We start from the raw sequence: 18,357 nt of genomic DNA on the forward strand, positions 1-18,357 counted from the left end.
TGAACAAAACGCTGTTGTATCATCCGCAAATAATACTAACTTTAAATCTTTTGTAACTTTACAAATGTCATTTATATATAGATTGAATAATTTAGGTCCTAGTATTGATCCCTGAGGTACACCACAGGATATATTTAGCGTTGCAGAGGTGTGTTCGCCTACCTTCACGTATTGTTTCCTGTTCATTAGATAACTTCTTATCCAGTTTAAGACTAACCCTCTGATGCCATATCGTTCTAGTTTTTTGATTAGAATATTGTGATTAATTGTGTCAAATGCTTTAGTTAGATCCATAAAAACTGCTGCCGCACATTTTTTATTATCTATAGCATTGGTAATTTCTTCTGTAATTTCAATTAAAGCCATCGAAGTTGAAACATTAGCTCTGTATCCATATTGATTTTCTTCGAGTATTCTATTTTTATTTATGAAACTCTCTAATCTGTTATTGAACAGTTTTTCAATGATTTTAGAAAATTGTGGAAGTAAGGAAACAGGTCTATAGTTTGTAAATTGATGTTTGTCGCCAGTCTTGTAAATTGGTGCAACTTTAGCTATTTTCATTTTGTTTGGAAATGTACCTGTTTGAAATGATAGGTTACTAATATACATTAATGGTCCTGAGATCTCTTCAATAACCTTTTTTATCGTTTCCATATCAATTTCATTACAATCAGTTGAAGTCTTGGATTTACATTTTTTCACGATTGTAACTATTTCCTCCTGTGTCACATTACTGAGGAACATGGAGTTGGGATTTCGCTCTATGGTATCATTATAGTCCTCAATTGAAACTGGGTCTGGAATCCTTTCTTCCAATTTTGGTCCAATATTTACAAAATAATTATTGAAGCTTTCAACTACTTCCTTTATGTTGTCATTTTTTTTATTTCCGTCTAAGAAGTATTGAGGGTAGTCCCTCTTAGTGCCATTTTTAATAATGCTATTGAGGATGCCCCATGTTGCTCTCATATTAGTTTTGTTCTTGTCCAATAATTCACTGTAATATTCTTTTCTACATAATCGTAGTATGTATGTTAACTTGTTTTTATACTTTTTGTACTTAATTTCTGCCTCTGTAGTTCTTTGTGGGATTCATAAAAGTCTATCCTATCCTATCCTGTGACAACCACTCTAAAATGTTTGTCATTTAGGAACTGCATGATTTCAAGAGTTGTATAAGATTTTAACATTTAAAGTGTTTTGACAATGTGTCACCATGGATACTTAGAAGTTAACACCAGATGATTGTTTTTTTTAATTTTATTTCCTGCACACGCTCTTTGTCATCTTGTGTATTAAAATTTTCATAACTTCTACATTAATAGAATATCATACCTTCTACTCCTTTTGATTTGAGTATTAGTGTCTATTTTCACAATTTGTCTTTGTCTTTTCCTCAGGTCACTGGCAAGTTCAGAGGAGGAGTTAATCCTTTTACAAACGGCTGTTGGAAGAACGTCACTCATGTTCTCTGCAGTTCGCAAGCACCCAGGTGCCCTTTTACTTTTTTCCCAATGTTACCTCTGTTCATGATTGTCTTTTAAAGTCTCTTATAACCTAAAATTGTAGTCATATACTGTAAAACAGTGAGGAACATTCTCCTCTTCCAAATATGTAGCTTTTTAGACTGGAAAAAGTGGAAGGCAACCTCCTAAACTCTGAACTGAAACTTCCATTTTGCTAGAAAAAGACTTATTTAGAATGTTTGCACTCAACAAAAAAAAAAGCCACATGTTTTGGCTCACATTTTTCATGCTGAACTCAAAGATCTAAAACCTTTTTTAAGATAAGATATTATTGTGGTTAATTTTTTTTTTAAAAGACTTGGTATTAATGCCATGGTGTGTAAGATGAAGTGGCAGCAATGTTTAGGATAAACACACTTACTGTAATTGAACACAGAAAATGATCTCATCATAGCTATTACTACAAACAGGTATTTTTAAGTGTGGGAACATCTACTGTCTCAACTTTTACTTTGAGAGAAGCAGTATCCTCTACAGTGGACATTTTTTATACCGTATTTTTCGAACTATAAGGCGCACTTAAAGTCCTTTCATTTTCTCAAAATCGACAGTGCACCTTATAACCCGGTGCACCTAATGTATGGAATAATTCTGGTTGTGCTTAATGACCTTGAAGCAATTTTATTTGGTACATGGTAGAATAAGTTTGACCGGTAGATGGTAGTCACACATAAGAGATACATGTAGACTGCGATATGACGCCAGTAAAACACCAAAACTTTAAATGTTCCATTGAAAATAAAGAACATTACACACGGCACTCAAAAATCTGTCAAAATGTTGTAGTATGACTTTGAAGCCGCACCGCTTGATGGATTGTCGGCCCATTACGGCTACCGTAGTCAGAGATGTTATGATGGTGTGTGTATAAGGACCGCAAAATGGCACCCATTAGCAGACATATTATCTGGTGTTTTGTTTCACAATATTATGCAAAACTAACTTTTCTTACCTTCTGGTACCTGCTGATGTGTATTTGGGATCTGCATAAGTCCTGAAAATTTGCTTACGTCCACACTGTAGTCCGTGCTGATACCGTTGTCGATAAACTTCTTCTTTTTCTCTATCTTCTTGTTATGGGACATTCATCCTCCACTTTTGCAATTTCTAATATAAAGTAGTGTAAAGTTCTAACTTATATCTCGCTATGGAAGCACTAAAAACTACCAGTATAGTGAGTTTACATAATTCACCCACGGAACTTTAGTTATTAGAGAGTTCCGGTCGGACGTTTTTTCACGGGACACATTTCCGATAAAAAGGACCCCACCCTTCCCATGCTTTTTTTTGTGAACTACAATTTGGTCAACGAATGACAATCTTTGGTATCCTGTGCAGATATTTGACCAGAAAGAAGTGTGTGCCGAGGGTGTGTGTCCAGCCTCCATTTCTGCAGCCACAGCTCTCTGACACTCAGCTCACAGCTAAGATCCTGGACAATGGCCTTAGAGGAAATCTTCATCGGGTGAGATAAGTTCATTGAAGTTTAACTGTCATGCAGTTTAGTTGCTTATTATTGTATGCTGGTACGCTTCCTGTTTTGCCACTAATCTGTGCCAGCGAGTAGAATTGTGAGAGTTTGAAACATGCATTAATGCCTTCATATCTTCAATGGAAATAATTTTACATCCATCCATCCATTTTCTACCGCTTGTCCCTTTTGGGGTCACGGGGGGTGCTGAAGCCTATCTCAGCTGTATTCGGGCGGAAGGCGGGGTACACCCTGGACAAGTCGCCACTTCATCACAGGGCCAACACAGATTGACGGACAACATTCACACTCACATTCACACACTAGGGCCAATTTAGTGTTGCCAATCAACCTATCCCCAGGTGCATGTATTTGGAGGTGGGAGGAAGCCGGAGTACCCGGAAGGGAGAACATGCAAACTCCAGACAGAAAGATCCCGAGCCAGGGATTGAACTCAGGACTACTCCGGACCTTCGTATTGTGATGCACATGCACTAACCCCAAATGAATAAAATATGTTTCCATATTTTAGCTGCACCGGACTATAAGCCATATATATATATATATATATATATATATATATATATATATATATCTTGTGTTATTTACACAGAAATATTTTATACATGTTTATTTACATACCTTAATTGTTTCCAAACTGTGCTTGTAACACGGCAGTAAAAGGGCTGTTCAAACAAAACAGAAGTTATCGTCATGGACCCACTAGCTGCACAAGCCAGCTCTCCAATCAGCTTAACAGACTCAATAACTCCACGGTGATGTTTTGGTGAATTTGCGAAACTGAAACAACACAAAAAGAATGCCATTGTAAGTTAATAATGCTAACAAAGACACTCTTAAGTGTGTTAGCATATTTGCTAATGCTAACGAGGCGTGCTTGATTATATTACGATAGCATGTACAAAAATGCATTAAAAACACTCCTACAGACATCACATATGGGACAAAGTAGTAAGTAAGAATTGTTTAAGTTATATTGAAAAACTTACAAATGGTGCTTGAAGTGATGAATGACGAATCCATAAAAGTAGAGACGCTATGAATAGCTAGAAGACCAAAGTTCAACTACTTGTGGTTGAAAGTACGAGTCTAAACAAAAGGGCAATGCAGCACCTGCAGTGAGCAAACTTGTCCAAAAGATGGCGGCATAGCAGAGACAATAACACATATTCAGTGTATTTGCTTGTTTTTTTTTGTAGCTTTTTGCATTATGGCTGTCAGCGAAGAAAAATCCATACATTTGCCGCATCGTTTTATAAGATGCAGGGTTCAAAGCGCAGGAAAAAAAGTGGCCAATTATAGTTTTATGGAGATAGGCTCCAGCGCCCCCCCGCGACCCCGAAGGGAATAAGCGGCAGAAAATGGATGGATGGATGGATGGTACATCAGATCAACATTAATTTTGATTGCCCTAGAACTCAATCATATTTTTAATGATACACACCAAAGGATGCTAGTCTCCTGTGTATGTGCATTTCACGTCGTGGTGTACATTTATCTATGCGCGGACCAACATATGCCTGCCTTTTGACAACATTTCATTTTTATTCTTCACACACAAACTTGGTCTCTCTTTCTGCAACAGTGTTTTTCTGAGCAATAAATGACAGCACTGCCACCTAAGGATGGGCACCCAAACACGGTTTCATAATAGAACCTGGTGCTAAATTAAACAGTAGTAACCACACCAGTAAAAAAAGTAGGTCAACTTTATTGCCTATCCACATATGCCGAAACAACATCCTCATAACACCGATAGTTAGCAAGTAGCCACAACAACGGCACTTCCTTATTATGCACCAATGACAGTTACGGCGAGTGGAATTGCATTCTTGGACCACAGGAAATATGAGTTTTGGCAAGCAAGTCGTTTTCCGCATGTTCTCGATGTTCTGTATTACTGCAATATTTATGACAATTGGTTGTGAATTTTTAAATGTTTTGTTTTGAATGTTTTCCCTAGTTTGATTTATATAAGTGACGTGTTTCAGTTACTCGTCTGTGTCACAACATTTTTTAATTACTAGTTTTCCATGTTGTTATTGTGATGCGTGTCATTGTTCCAGTCAAAGTCCAGTCTGGATATGCAAGAAAGCCAGTCATGTGACGCTGAGCCTCCACCTCCCAAACCAGAGCTTCACTACCTTGGCATCACCAGGCGGAACACGCACGGTAATGATGTCAGCGTTGTTGTTGTACACACTGAATTTGTATCATATTCCTATGGCAGTATATATAACTTGTACACAAACAGTATGAGTCCTTTGATGCCTTGCATCATGGCAGTGTCGCTGCCCTAAAAAATTGTTTATGAAAAACAGTGCAAATATTTTTGCGCTGAAATCTTTTTTCATAATTTCTCTCCAGATTACAATCTAGTAAACAAAGTACCTCCCACGCCCACGATGTATAAATACAGACCCTCCTACAGCCCTGGAAAGAACCACACCCCCCTCACCCACGCGTATGCAAACCAGGTAATGCACACTTGGCCTTTGATTGATTTGATTGAGACTTTTATTAGTAGATTGCACAGTACAGTACATATTCCGTACAATTCACCACTAAATGGTAACACCCGAATAAGTTTTTCAACTTGTTTAAGTCAGGGTCCACGTAAATCAATTCAAGGTACAAATACCGGTATATACTATTAGCATAATACAGTCATCACACAAGTTAATCATCAGAGTATATACATTGAATTATTTACAGTCCGGGGGGGTTAGGTTGGGTTGCTATCAGCACTTCAGTCATCAACAATTATATCATCTGAGAAATGGACCTTGTAACAGTGTAGGTCTCACTTCGTAGGATATGTAAAGCGGCCAATATCTTAATAGCATTTTTGCTATTGTGACAAATATGTCGCATCAGGTTTTCTATAGCAATTTTGAGGTTAAAAGCTAGTTAGCTATATTTTCCTAGTTTGTTTTAAAGGGGATCTATGATGAATTGAATCTACATTTAAAACACTTCCTAATGTAATGTATATTGGATAGGCTTTGGTGTGAATGTTGCGTACATTTTGCTCCACGGTCAATTTTATGACCTTTTTTTCTTCAAGATTTTTGATTGTGGAGGCATTCCCAGATTGCAAATGAAACCACACACACCCCATTTCCAAAAGCATCATAATTGAACTTTTGGAAATGTAGACTATTTAAATATCTTGAAGTCGTCTCCGCTATTTATTTTCCAGACACGGTCAAAAATAAACCTAATAAACATTATATAGATTCAACTGGTCACAACATTATGTACACCTCTGACTCTGCAAAAAAAACAAAAGCTGCTTTTAGCAGCATTTATGTTACTGCATGTTAGGGACAAGCGGTAGACAATGGATGGATGGATGGATGTTGCATGTCTGGGTTATCATGCACATGCCAAGATTAAATGAAAAAAATATGTTAGCCTACCTTATTTGTGTTTTCTCAGTCTAAAGCAGAGGGAAAGTGACCTTGTGTCTAAATAAGTACGTCCACCTAGTGCTGGGCGTTATGGCAAAAAAAATAAAATCACAATTCATTTTTTCATATCATCCGATCTTGATTAATATCACAATTTATTTTTTTTAAATTAAAGCGGATTGTCTCGTGCAGGATTATACCGAGTACCGCATCCTTACTGTTTACTATTGCAGTATCTTGTAACAAACATTTCCATCATGTTTGATTGAGGTAATGTTTGCTAACAGCTGACAACGGTCATTTTCTTCATATTTATGATTGTGTTTACTAGAGGTGAAACAGTAAAGGTAACCTACTACTAACTACGGTCTGTACGTCAGTTTTAGAGCCACGGTTTTGCTTATTTTTTGGTACGTTTTGTGGGGGCAAAGAACAACTTGTTTTGCTTGTCATCACAAACATTCTGCAGTAAACAGTATAATTAGTGTAGTGAACACTAAGATTTTTATTTCAAGTTAACATTTTCTAAACACTTTCAAATGATGAATTATTTGTATTTTTTAGTTGCTTGTATACATCAGTGCTTTTCACCTGTGCTTTGGCAAACAGTGACCCAGATTGTGGAATTGTTTTTAAAACCCAAATATTGTAGTTTATCCATCCATCCATCCATTTTCTACCGCTTGTCTCGTTCTTATTAAATCAAAATACATAAAAGTGCAATCTAAATTCAGGTAATGTAAAAAAAATGTGTACCAACACATATGAAAAGTTAAATGATATGTCAGGAACAAAATGTTTTTTTATCCACAAACAAACAAAAAGAACACAAAGTGTCTCTCTTCAGAGTTTTTTTTATACCGGTATACTGGGACTATTGTGCTTGTTACTCCAACAGCAGGGACACATGTTTTTTTTTCTTTTAGCACATGTTATATCAGAGGAGTGGAATCTTTGCAGACACATAAACAAAAAGTCTGATTACAAAATACTTGGATATAAAAATGCCTTTTCTGGTTGAATTAGTGGGTGTGTTAACTCTCCCAGTGGGGACCAATACAGTCACATAGACGCATTTGGGTCAGTATTACTGGTGATTTGCAGCAGATAGTGAAACTAAAGTCCTGCTCCTTTTTTGAATGTTGTTTCAACTTCCATGCTAGTCATATTTCTTTATTTTGTTCTTCTGGGCTGCACTTCCAGCTGTGTAAGGGGACGAGGCACTACTCAGTGGCCCAGTGGTTAGAGCAGTGGTTCTTAACCTGGGTTCGATCGAACCCTAGGGGTTCGGCGGAGCCTCTGCCGCGGAGGTCGAGACACACCCAACTCATCGTGAAAATAAAAACTTCTCTCTATCGGCATATTATGGATACCCCCAAACAATGTTCCCTCTAATTTCCATCTGATTTGCAGGTGTGTAATTTGTTGTGAGTTCATGCTGTGTTGGTTTTGTTCTTTGAGCAAGGTGATGCTTATGCACGGTTCATTTTGTGCACCAGTAAAAAAACATAACTTTGTCTTGAATTTGAAAAAAAAAAAAAAAAAGTTTTTATTTTTCACTAAAAAAGGGTTCGGTGAATGCGCATGTGAAACTGGTGGGGTTCGGTACCTCCAACAAGGTTAAGAACCACTGGATTAGAGTGTCCGCCCTGAGATCGGTAGGTTGTGAGTTCAAAAACCCTTGCCGAGTCATACCAAAGACTATAAAAATGGGACCCATTACCTCCCTGCTTGGCACTCAACATCAAGGGTTGGAATTGGGGGTTAAATCACCAAAAATTATTCCCGGGCGTGGCACTGCTGCTGCCCACTGCTCCCCTCACCTCCCAGGGGGTGATCAGGGGGATGGGTCAAATGCAGAGGACAAATTTCACCACACCTAGTGTGTGTGTGTGACAATCATTGGTACTTTAACTTTAAGATTGAACATTAATTACGTCGTGAGGAGACTGACTTTCGCGACATTGGAACGAGATGGTCGCGCACACGACACACTTTTTCACAAACGTACACACACATTTAAAGACACACACAGGATCACGGTCAATAAAGGATTATACCAAGCACCATTGGTTATCTATTGTTTACTACTGCGGTAACTTCTAACATACATTTTCGCCATGTTTGATCGGGGAAATATGCTGATCATCGTGATCAGACTCCAATTAATCAAGATCAACGATCACAATCATATAATCGCCCAGCCCTACGTCCATATCGCTGTGACGTCACCAGACCGCAAAACCCAGCAAACATGCATCCAAAACTAACAAAATGCATGAACCTTATGATTTGATGCTTTGGCATTTTTAAAAACAATTATCCAACATTGTAACATTTATAAGTCAGAAAATATGAAATTCATATTTCTTCAAATGAATTATTTGAAGAAATATATTAAGAACATAGTTAACTTGGAAAATTTGACAATTAATTGAAGCTGTAGAATTGTTAAATGGCTTGAAAATGAGCTTTTATTTAAAAAAAGAAAACAATACAAAAGCTACAGTCGTGGTCAAAAGTTTACATACCAGACATAAAGAACATAATGTCATGGCTGTCTTGAGTTTCCAATCATTTCTACAACTCTTATTTTTTTAGTGATAGAGTGATTGGAGCACATACTTGTTGGTCACAAAAAACATTCATGAAGTTTGGTTCTTTTATGAATTTATTATGGGTCTACTGAAAATGTGAGCAAATCTGCTGGGTCAAAAGTATACATACAGCAATGTTAATATATGGTTACATGTCCCTTGGCAAGTTTCACTGCAATAAGGCGCTTTTGGTAGCCATCCACAAGCTTATGGCAAGGTTCTGGTTGAATTTTTGACCACTCCTTTTGTTGGTTTTCTGACATGGACTTGTTTCTTCAGCATTGTCCGCAGGTTTAAGTCAGGACTTTGGGAAGGCCATTCTAAAACCTTAATTCTAGCCTGATTTAGCCATTCCTTTACCACTTTTGATGTGTGTTTGGGGTCATTTTTCTGTTGGAACACCCAACTGCGCCCAAGACCCAACCTCCGGACTGATGATTTTAGGTTGTCCTGAAGAATTTGGAGGTAATCCTCTTTTTCATTGTCCCATTTACTCTCTGTAAAGCACCAGTTCCAATGGCAGCAAAACAGGCCCAGAGCATAATACTACCACCACCATGCTTGACGGTAGGAATGGTGTTCCTGGGATTAAAGGCCTCACCTTTTCTCCTCCAAACATATTGCTGGGTATTGTGGCCAAACAGCTCAATTTTTGGTTAATCTGACCACAGAACTTTCCTCCAGAAGGTCTTATCTTTGTCCATGTGATGTCAGATGAAACAAAAATTGAGCTGTTTGGCCACAATACCCAGCAATGAACTTCATTAATGTTTTTTGTGACAAACAAGTATGTGCTCCAATCACTCTTATCACAAAAAAATAACAGTTGTAGAAATGATTGGAAATTCAAGACAGCCATGACATTATGTTCTTTATCAGTGTATGTAAACACGACTGTAGCTTACGTGACACACTGCCATTTTGGGGAAGTTATATCCTTGTATGGTCACATGACCACCACTCCAAAATAGGTCACTTAGCGACTTCATGAGTTTATAAGTCAAGCACAAATCTGTATTAACACATTTAAAGTGTTCTTGAAAATTTAGCATTTGTAAGCTCTAAAGCTTTACGTTTCAGTTAAAAAGTGTTGTGAAAATAATAAAAGGTGTTTTTCTCTTTTCCTTGGTGGTCCAGTTGAGTCAGAGAGAGCGAGCCAACAGCAGTCGGGATTCTTCCTCCTCCACTTCCTCCTTGGTTCAGGCCAGCCAGCAGCCTGGGTTCCGCTCCCAGCCGAGTCTGGACAGCAGGGACAGCTCGTCTGTCAGAGGAGGCGCTGACAGCGAGAGAAAAGATGGCGTCGAGGGAGGCGCTCCCGCCTACTCTCTGGCCGGCCGCTCCTACCCTTCATTTCCCGACCCTGCCGTCCTATCAGGAGTGGTCTCTCAGTCCTCCTGCTCCATGCACACCTCAGCAGGCGCTGCCCACATCTCTGAATCCAACACTACCTCCAGCAGCTTCAAGAGCTTAGCCAATCACACGCCTCCCCCTCATCACCCCGCACCTAACGGCAGCCTGTCATGTGACAGCTTAATGGCGGCGGGGGAGGTTTGTCCGGCGGGAGGCGGCGGCTACGTGTCGTCCTTCGTGTCTTCACACCGCAGAGATGTGGACGTGCATTCGCAGTCTCCTCAGCACCATCACGCCCTCCTCCATCGCTCCACCTCCTCCACCTGCTACTCCCCTGAGAGGGAGCGTCATATGGTGGACCCTCACAGAAATGTTCACCCACTTCCTGTCTGTCAAGCGTCTGTGCCTCCTCCTGTGCCACATCCTCCTCACCACCACCATCACCACCATCACCATCATCACCATTCCTCATCTCGCTACATGGCGCCTCACCTGCCCCACCACGCCTTCCCACACCGCACTCGCTCCACAGACACCCCCCCATCATCATCTTCCACAAATTACCCCTCCCTCTCATCACACCCGCCGCCTCTCGGCAAGTCCTTGTCTTACTCGAGCGCCGCCGCCGCCGAAATGCAGTACCGGCTTATCCGAAAGGCTTCATCGGCAGCTGGGGCGAATGCGGCCGGACCAGCGGGAGGAAGCGGAGGGACAATGGCGGGGGCATCAGCACCAAAGTGAGTAGAAGATTACGTCATAACAGCACTTTAAACTGATGACATTGACCTCTCCTCTTCTTCTTCTTCTTCTTCCTTGCCCTGGCAGATTCCCTGTGAGTTCCTTCTTCTATTCCCTTTGCTTGTTTTCTTCCTGAAAAGTCTGAAAATTGTGATCGTCCCTAGCCACATTGCGCTTCAAATATTGCGGCTTTTCCACATGGCTGATCTCTAAAATCATTTTTAAAGCATATTCTACAACATTTTCTGCCATAAATTACCGTATTTTGGGTACAGGTATTTAAGCCGCAACGACCAAATTTTAGAAGAGAAATTTTTTTTTACATAAAGACGCAGATATATACGCTGTAAAATGAGATATATGGAAAAACCTTTTGATTGCTTGTCACACGGCAGTAAAACGGTTGATCAAACAAAGCAGAAGTCATCGTCATAGACCTTATGTGTCAAAGTCAATGAATGATCTATGGCCCCCAGATGATATTTGATTAGTATTAGAAGCGTCCCTCAGGCCACAGCCATCTGCTGCTGTTTTGCACGCACCAATACTCCATCAGTGTTGGTGCTAGGAATTTTTAAAATGGGGTCCCGGGGACCCCATCAAGTCATTAAAATGGGGTCCCACAGTAAAGTTTTGGGGTCCCTCTTTTTTGTAACCGTTTTAAAAGCAAATAATGTATGCATTATCCTGTTGGAAAAAGGTTGTCATAAACGGTACTTGAGTCATTAAAAAAAATAATACAAAAGAAAATACATTTTCATGCATATGTAAATGTATTCAGTTATAAACATTCATTCACTTTCTTCTTTCCTTCATGGATCTAAACTTTACCGCTGCCGGTATTTTTTTCTATATTTTTATTGTAATATTTTCAGAATGTGTTTGTTCTATTTTTGGCCAAAGTAAGACAAAGAAAACAAAACTGAAGTTGTCTTTATTTTGTAGTTTTAATGCCATGATTTTTATAGTCCGGCTGGGAATAGATTTTCCTCCATGTGGCCCCTGAGCTAAAATGAGTTTGACATCCCTGTTGTAGACCCACTAGCTGCGAAAGTTAGCTCTTCAATCAACTAATCCAGGGGTGTTGAACTCATTTTAGCTCAGGGGCTGCATTGGAGAAAAATCTATTCCCACGTGGACCGGACGGGTAAAATCATGACATAATAACTTAAAAATACAACTACGACAACTTCAGATGGTTTTCTTTGTTTTACTTCAGGCCAAAACTGGACAACACTTTTTGAAAATGTACATAATAATAATAATAATAGTCCTCTGGACAAAACACTTCAAGTTAGTTAAAAATTTGGAGGAAAAAATTGTTTTCAAAACCACCATAAAGAACAAAATGACCTAGGGCTGGGCGATATGGCCTTTTATTAATATCTCGATATTTTTAGGCCATGTCACGATACACGATATATATTTTGCCTTAGCCTTGAATGAACACTTGATGCATATCAATCAATCAATCAATGTTTATTTATATAGCCCTAAATCACAAGTGTCTCAAAGGGCTGCACAAGCCACAACGACATCCTCGGTATAGCCCACATAAGGCCAAGGAAAAACTCACCCCAGTGGGACGTCGATGTGAATGACTATGAGAAACCTTGGAGAGGACCGCATATGTGGGTAACCCCCCCCCCTCTAGGGAGACCGAATGCAATGGATGTCGAGTGGGTCTAACATAATATTGTGAGAGTCCAGTCCATAGTGGATCCAGCATAACAGTAAGAGTCCAGTCCACAGTGGGGTCAGCAGGAAACCATCCCGAGCGGAGACGGGTCAGCAGCGCAGAGATGTTCCCAACCGATATACAGGCGAGCGGTCCACCCCGGGTCCCGAACCCGGACAGCCAGCACCCCATCCATGGCCACCGGATCTGTGTGTCTTCCCCTCCACAAGGGATAGGGGGGAGCAGAGGAGAAAAGAAAAGAAACGGCAGATCAACTGGTCTAAAAAAGGGGGGCTATTCAAAGGCTAGAGTATACAAATGAGTTTTGAGATGGGACTTAAATGTTTCTACTGAGGTAGCATCTCTAACTGTTACTGGGAGGGCATTCCATAGTGCTGGAGCCCGAATAGAAAACGCTCTACAGCCCGCAGACTTTTTTTGGGCTCTGGGAATCACTAATAATATAATATAAACTAATAATACAGCAGTATGATGATTCTATGTGTCTACATTAAAACATTCTTCTTTATACTAACCTTTCATGCAGAGGGAAATCACAACTAAGTCAATTGACCAAAAGTGTATTTATTAAACAGTTATTAAGCAGTGGCACAAACATTCATGTCATTTCAAAACAGAAAGTGCAAGATTGTCAGAGACATTTTAAAACAAGCTATTAGTGCACTTTTGTGCATGATGTCACTAAGATGACATATCAAAACAACACTAAATTAAAGTGCACTTTTTGTACAGAACGCCACTACAATAGTTTAAAACTAATAAAGTGCACTTTTGTGCATGATGTCACAAAATATTTCAATAACTGTCAAATAAAAATGAGCTGCACAATAGGAAATCAAATAGTGTATTTCCTTCCTTTTGTGGTAGGTTCCTGCTGTTATCTCCTTCTGTTGTTGACTGTTTTTTTCATACGATGTTGATCTGGAAATTGTTGCTTCGGCATTTTGTTGGTGTGGCACCGGCCGGAGATGTTGACATGCGGAGTTTCAAGCACTCTTCAGTCTCTAGCAGGTGACTTTTCAAATGATGCTACAAATTAGCAGTAATGCTACTTTTTGTAGCAACGCTTTTGCCGCATACTTGACATATTACGGTTGTCTGTTCAACATCTTCCCGCTTGAAGCCAAACCACCGCCAGACGATGGACCCCCTGCTGTTTTTCTTGGGAATGAATTCTTCTTCCTTCATTTGTTACCACTCGCACCCCACCGCTAGCACCACAGCTAATGTTAGCTCTGCTTCGCGAGAGTGTATGACGTTGCACATACGACAGTATGTGACGTATGTAAGAAGGTGCGCTTGTTTTATGTCTCTGTGAGAAGGAGAGACAAGAAAGAGTGAGAAGAGCCTGTAGTGTAATGGCCGCAGCTAAAAGCAACTGCGTGAGAACGTATACTCCAATATCACGATATAGTCATTTTCTATATCGCACAGAGACAAACCCCGCAATATATCGAGTATATTCCATAGATCGCCCAGCCCTACAATGACCTTAGATTTCATTCATCTCAGTGTGTCTACAAAGCCATTCAACTTTAAGTCACAGCTCAACTAGGATTGAACAAAATCAAGTAGGTGAGTATTGTGCTGATATTGTTCGACTGCACCATTGATTGATTGAAACTTTTATTAGTAGATTGCACAGTACAGTACATATTCCGTACAATTGACCACTAAATGGTAACACACGAATAAGTTTTTCAACTTAAACGTAAATCAATTCATGGTAAATACATTGAAAATACGTGTGATCGGTATTGGTATCGGCCCATTTCAACCATAGGTGATTGGAACGGCAGCATAAATCCCTGATGGGAACATGTCTAGTGTGCATGTCAGCATCTTCAACACCAGATAAGATTGTAAATAGTCTTTTGTTTTTTCTTGTCTATTCAGGGTTGAGTTGGACCAAATAGAACTGCTGAGTTGAAAATGGCAGTCGGCCATTTTCTTCTCCTTTCTCTCCCAGTCAACACGTCGCGCGGTGCGGCGGATCTCCGCTCAGCAAAGGAGTGGTCAGGTATCACCTGTGACATTTCTGTCTTGTTTGCAGCGCCATCTTCAGGGTGTGAAAGGAAACCTGTCAATCTCAGCTTTCTGATTGGCTGTTAATAACCTGTGAAGTGGTGTTTATGTACAGCGTGGACTGAATAGCACCACACTTGTTTGGGTTTTAGTTTAAAAAAATGCTCATTTGAGCCGGCAGGACCCGCAACTGACTTGTTGTGTATGTGAATGAGAAGTACGGCACTTTATTGCTAAAACTACTCTTGTTTGGTTGTTTCTGCCCAACATTAATGGTCAATATTCACACTCCAGACAAGAACCTTTTTTGCAATCATTTGTCAAAAGCCAGTTTGAAAGAAACTAAATACATCCCATAATAACACTGAGAGAATAATTCCACCCAATCAGTGCCATTAGCTTGTTGTAACTCTCCAACTTAATTTTTTTTATTTTTTTTTCAACTCTGACTTTGATAATACAAAACCCAAAATCAGTGAAGTTGGCATGTTGTGTAAATGGTAAATAAAAACAGAATACAATGATTCGAAAATCCTTTTCAACTTATATTCAATTAAATAGACTGTCCCCTTTGGTCCGAATGACACGATGTTGAATATTTCCAAAAACAATTTGAAATGTGGACTCGTCAGACCACAGAACACTTTTCCACTTTGCATGAGTCGATCTTAGATGATCTCAGGCCCAGAGAAGCCGGCGGCATTTCTGGATGTTGTTGATAAATGTCTTTCGCTTTGCATAGTAGAGTTTTAACTTGCACTTACAGATGTAGCGACCAACTGTAGTTACTGACAGTGGTTTTCGGAAGTGTTCCTGAGCCCATGTGGTGATATCCTTTACACACTGATGTGGGGTTTTGATGCAGTACAGCCTGAGGGATCGAAGGTCACGGGCTTAGCCGTTTACGTATAGTGATTTCTCCAGATTCTCTGAACCTTCTGATGAAATTCTGGACGGTAGATGGTAAAATCCCTAAATTCCTTGCAATAGCTGGCTGAGAAATGTTGTTCTTAAACTGTTGGACAATTTGCTCACACATTTGTTCACAAAGTGGTGACCCTCGCCCCATCCTTGTTTGTGAATGACTGAGCATTTCATGGAAGCTGCTTTTATACCCAATCATGGCACCCACCTGTTCCCAAGTAGCCTGTTCACCTGTGGGATGTTCCAAATAAGTGTTTGATGAGCATTCTTTAACTTTCTCAGTCTTTTTTGTCACTTGTACCAGCTTTTTTGAAACATGTTGCAAGCATCAAATTCTAAATGAGCTAATATTTGCAAAGAATAACAAAGTTTTCCAGTTCGAACATAAAATATCTTGTCTTTGCAGTCTATTCAATTGAAAATAAATTGAAAAGGATTAGCAAATCATTGTGTTCTGTTTTTAACTACCATTTACACAATGTGCCAACTTCACTGGTTTTTGAGGTATTGGCACAAATCAGAAAACTTATTTTATTTTGAAAAAAGGTTGTTGACTTATTTGAGTAAAAGGAGTGAGTTGTTGGCAAACGGCATGTTGACACTGAGCACATTAAAGACATTCAACTAAAATTTGTATTGTAAAAAATAAACCTCCCGTAAATATTTTCCGCTTATGCGAGGTCGGGTCGCGGGGGCAGCAGCCTAAGCAGAGAAGCCAAGACTTTCCTCTCCCCAGACACTTGGTCCAGCTCCTCCCGGGGGATCCCCAGGCCAGCTGGGAGACATAGTCCCCCCAACGTGTCCTGGGTCTTCCCTGTGGTTGGATGTGCCCTCAACACCTCCCTAGGGAGGCATTCCAGGAGCATCCTGACCAGATGCCCGAATCACCAAGAAAATAAATGTGTAAAAATAAAACTTTAACATTTAAAATGATCATCTTTGATGGTAAAATTAATTTTAGGAAACCAGTATAGGCAACAAATGCTTTTTTTTTTTCCAGTGTTCAAATTCAATTAAAAAAAATAAATAAAAAAATAAAAATAAAAATATATATATATATATATATATGTGTGTGTGTGTGTGTGTATATATATAAATGTGTGTGTGTATATATATATATATATATATATATATATATGTGTGTGTGTATATGTGTATATATATATATATATATATATATGTGTATGTATATGTATATATATATATATATATATATATATATATATATATATATATATATATATGTGTATGTATATGTATATGTGTATATATATATATATGTGTGTGTATATATGTGTATATATATATGTATATTTATATATTTAAAATATGCAATTAAATCACTTAGAATCTATTAAATTATTTACAGTTAATTTTAACGTGCATTTTATTGTAAAAAAAAATAAAATAAAAAAAATTAATTCAACTAAAAGTTGTATTTTAAAAATAAACCTAAAAAAAATAATTTAAGGAATAGGACTGTTATTTTAACCCTTCCGTCATAGTTAAAAAACAAAAAAACACAGGAAATATGCTGAAAAAAATAAATGAGCAACTTCCTGTGAATCATGTGACTTGTGGAATATTCCACATTTTTCAGAGGTTAGAATCACAAGAAACACGACTAAAAACATTTATTTAAAAAAAAAAAGAAAATGTGTAAAAACATTTAAAATGAGCATATATGATGGTGACACTAATTTTAGGAAATCGGTAAAGGCAACAAATGCTATTTTTCCAGTGTTCAAATTCATTTTAAATCATATATATTAAAACATTAATTATTGATAGTTAATTTTAATGTGCATGTTATTAAAAAGATTCAAACGGCACTAATTGGGTGGAATAGCCCTTTAAGGAAAACGATGAAAGATATGTCAAAATATAATATAAAAAACTGTTAAATTGTAATATTTGAAGAGTCAAATCCTATGATTTGTAGTTTTAGGTGCACTTCTCCTCACCAGGAAAACCTTCCTGCCATTTTTTGCTGCCCATACTCACTTTTGACAATTCAGTTCTTTGAAAAACGCATTTTGTGGCGGTAAAAACTTGAATTGACTCAACCAGATGTTTTGTCTATTCTTCGATGTGAATATTCCAAGTGTGTACAAAATGATGTGATTTTTGAATGTGCATTTTTTAAAATTGTTTTGAAGATATTTTTATGGTGCAACAAACCGCATGTATATGAATTATGAATCAATATGGACCAAACTGGACTTTGAACAAGTCAGTGATTGGAAAAAAGAAATTGGGAGTTTTATACAGAAACAAATCGTGCACTAGTAAGAAGATCCAGTAGACAAGGTCGATATTTCTGTAAAACCTTGTCTTAAAAATCCTACCCTTCATTTTCTAACCCCAACTAGGGCGATACTGCACATTTTGGCATTGATCTTACACCAGGAGAAGTAAATACTGGCCCAATATCTCCGATACCAGTTTTACCGATATTTTTTACTTCAACATTTAATAATTTTTGCCTTTTAATTTGTTGACAGTGATTATCAGAGTAAAGCAACTTTTGGCAAACTCCATATATGTTTATTATCCCCATACTTATTTGTGGACAATTGAACAAACAATA

General features: G+C 38.5%; 1 protein-coding gene across 1 annotated transcript in view; it reads left to right on the forward strand.

Annotated features, from left to right (window-relative positions):
- The window catches only part of zdhhc5a (zDHHC palmitoyltransferase 5a), a 41,855-nt gene extending 25,008 nt beyond the window's left edge, over positions 1–16,847 (forward strand). The window contains exons 7-12 of the mRNA XM_061988386.1: positions 1,404–1,495; positions 2,868–2,994; positions 5,088–5,193; positions 5,389–5,498; positions 10,169–11,118; positions 14,715–16,847. Coding sequence (XP_061844370.1) covers positions 1,404–1,495; positions 2,868–2,994; positions 5,088–5,193; positions 5,389–5,498; positions 10,169–11,118; positions 14,715–14,748 — 1,419 coding nt within the window. The 3' untranslated portion in view covers positions 14,749–16,847. The remainder of the gene's footprint in view (positions 1–1,403; positions 1,496–2,867; positions 2,995–5,087; positions 5,194–5,388; positions 5,499–10,168; positions 11,119–14,714) is intronic.
- Positions 16,848–18,357: the final 1,510 nt, after the last annotated feature.

Source organism: Nerophis lumbriciformis, linkage group LG27 (genome assembly GCF_033978685.3).
Source record: "Nerophis lumbriciformis linkage group LG27, RoL_Nlum_v2.1, whole genome shotgun sequence".
Lineage (NCBI taxonomy): Eukaryota > Metazoa > Chordata > Actinopteri > Syngnathiformes > Syngnathidae > Nerophis > Nerophis lumbriciformis.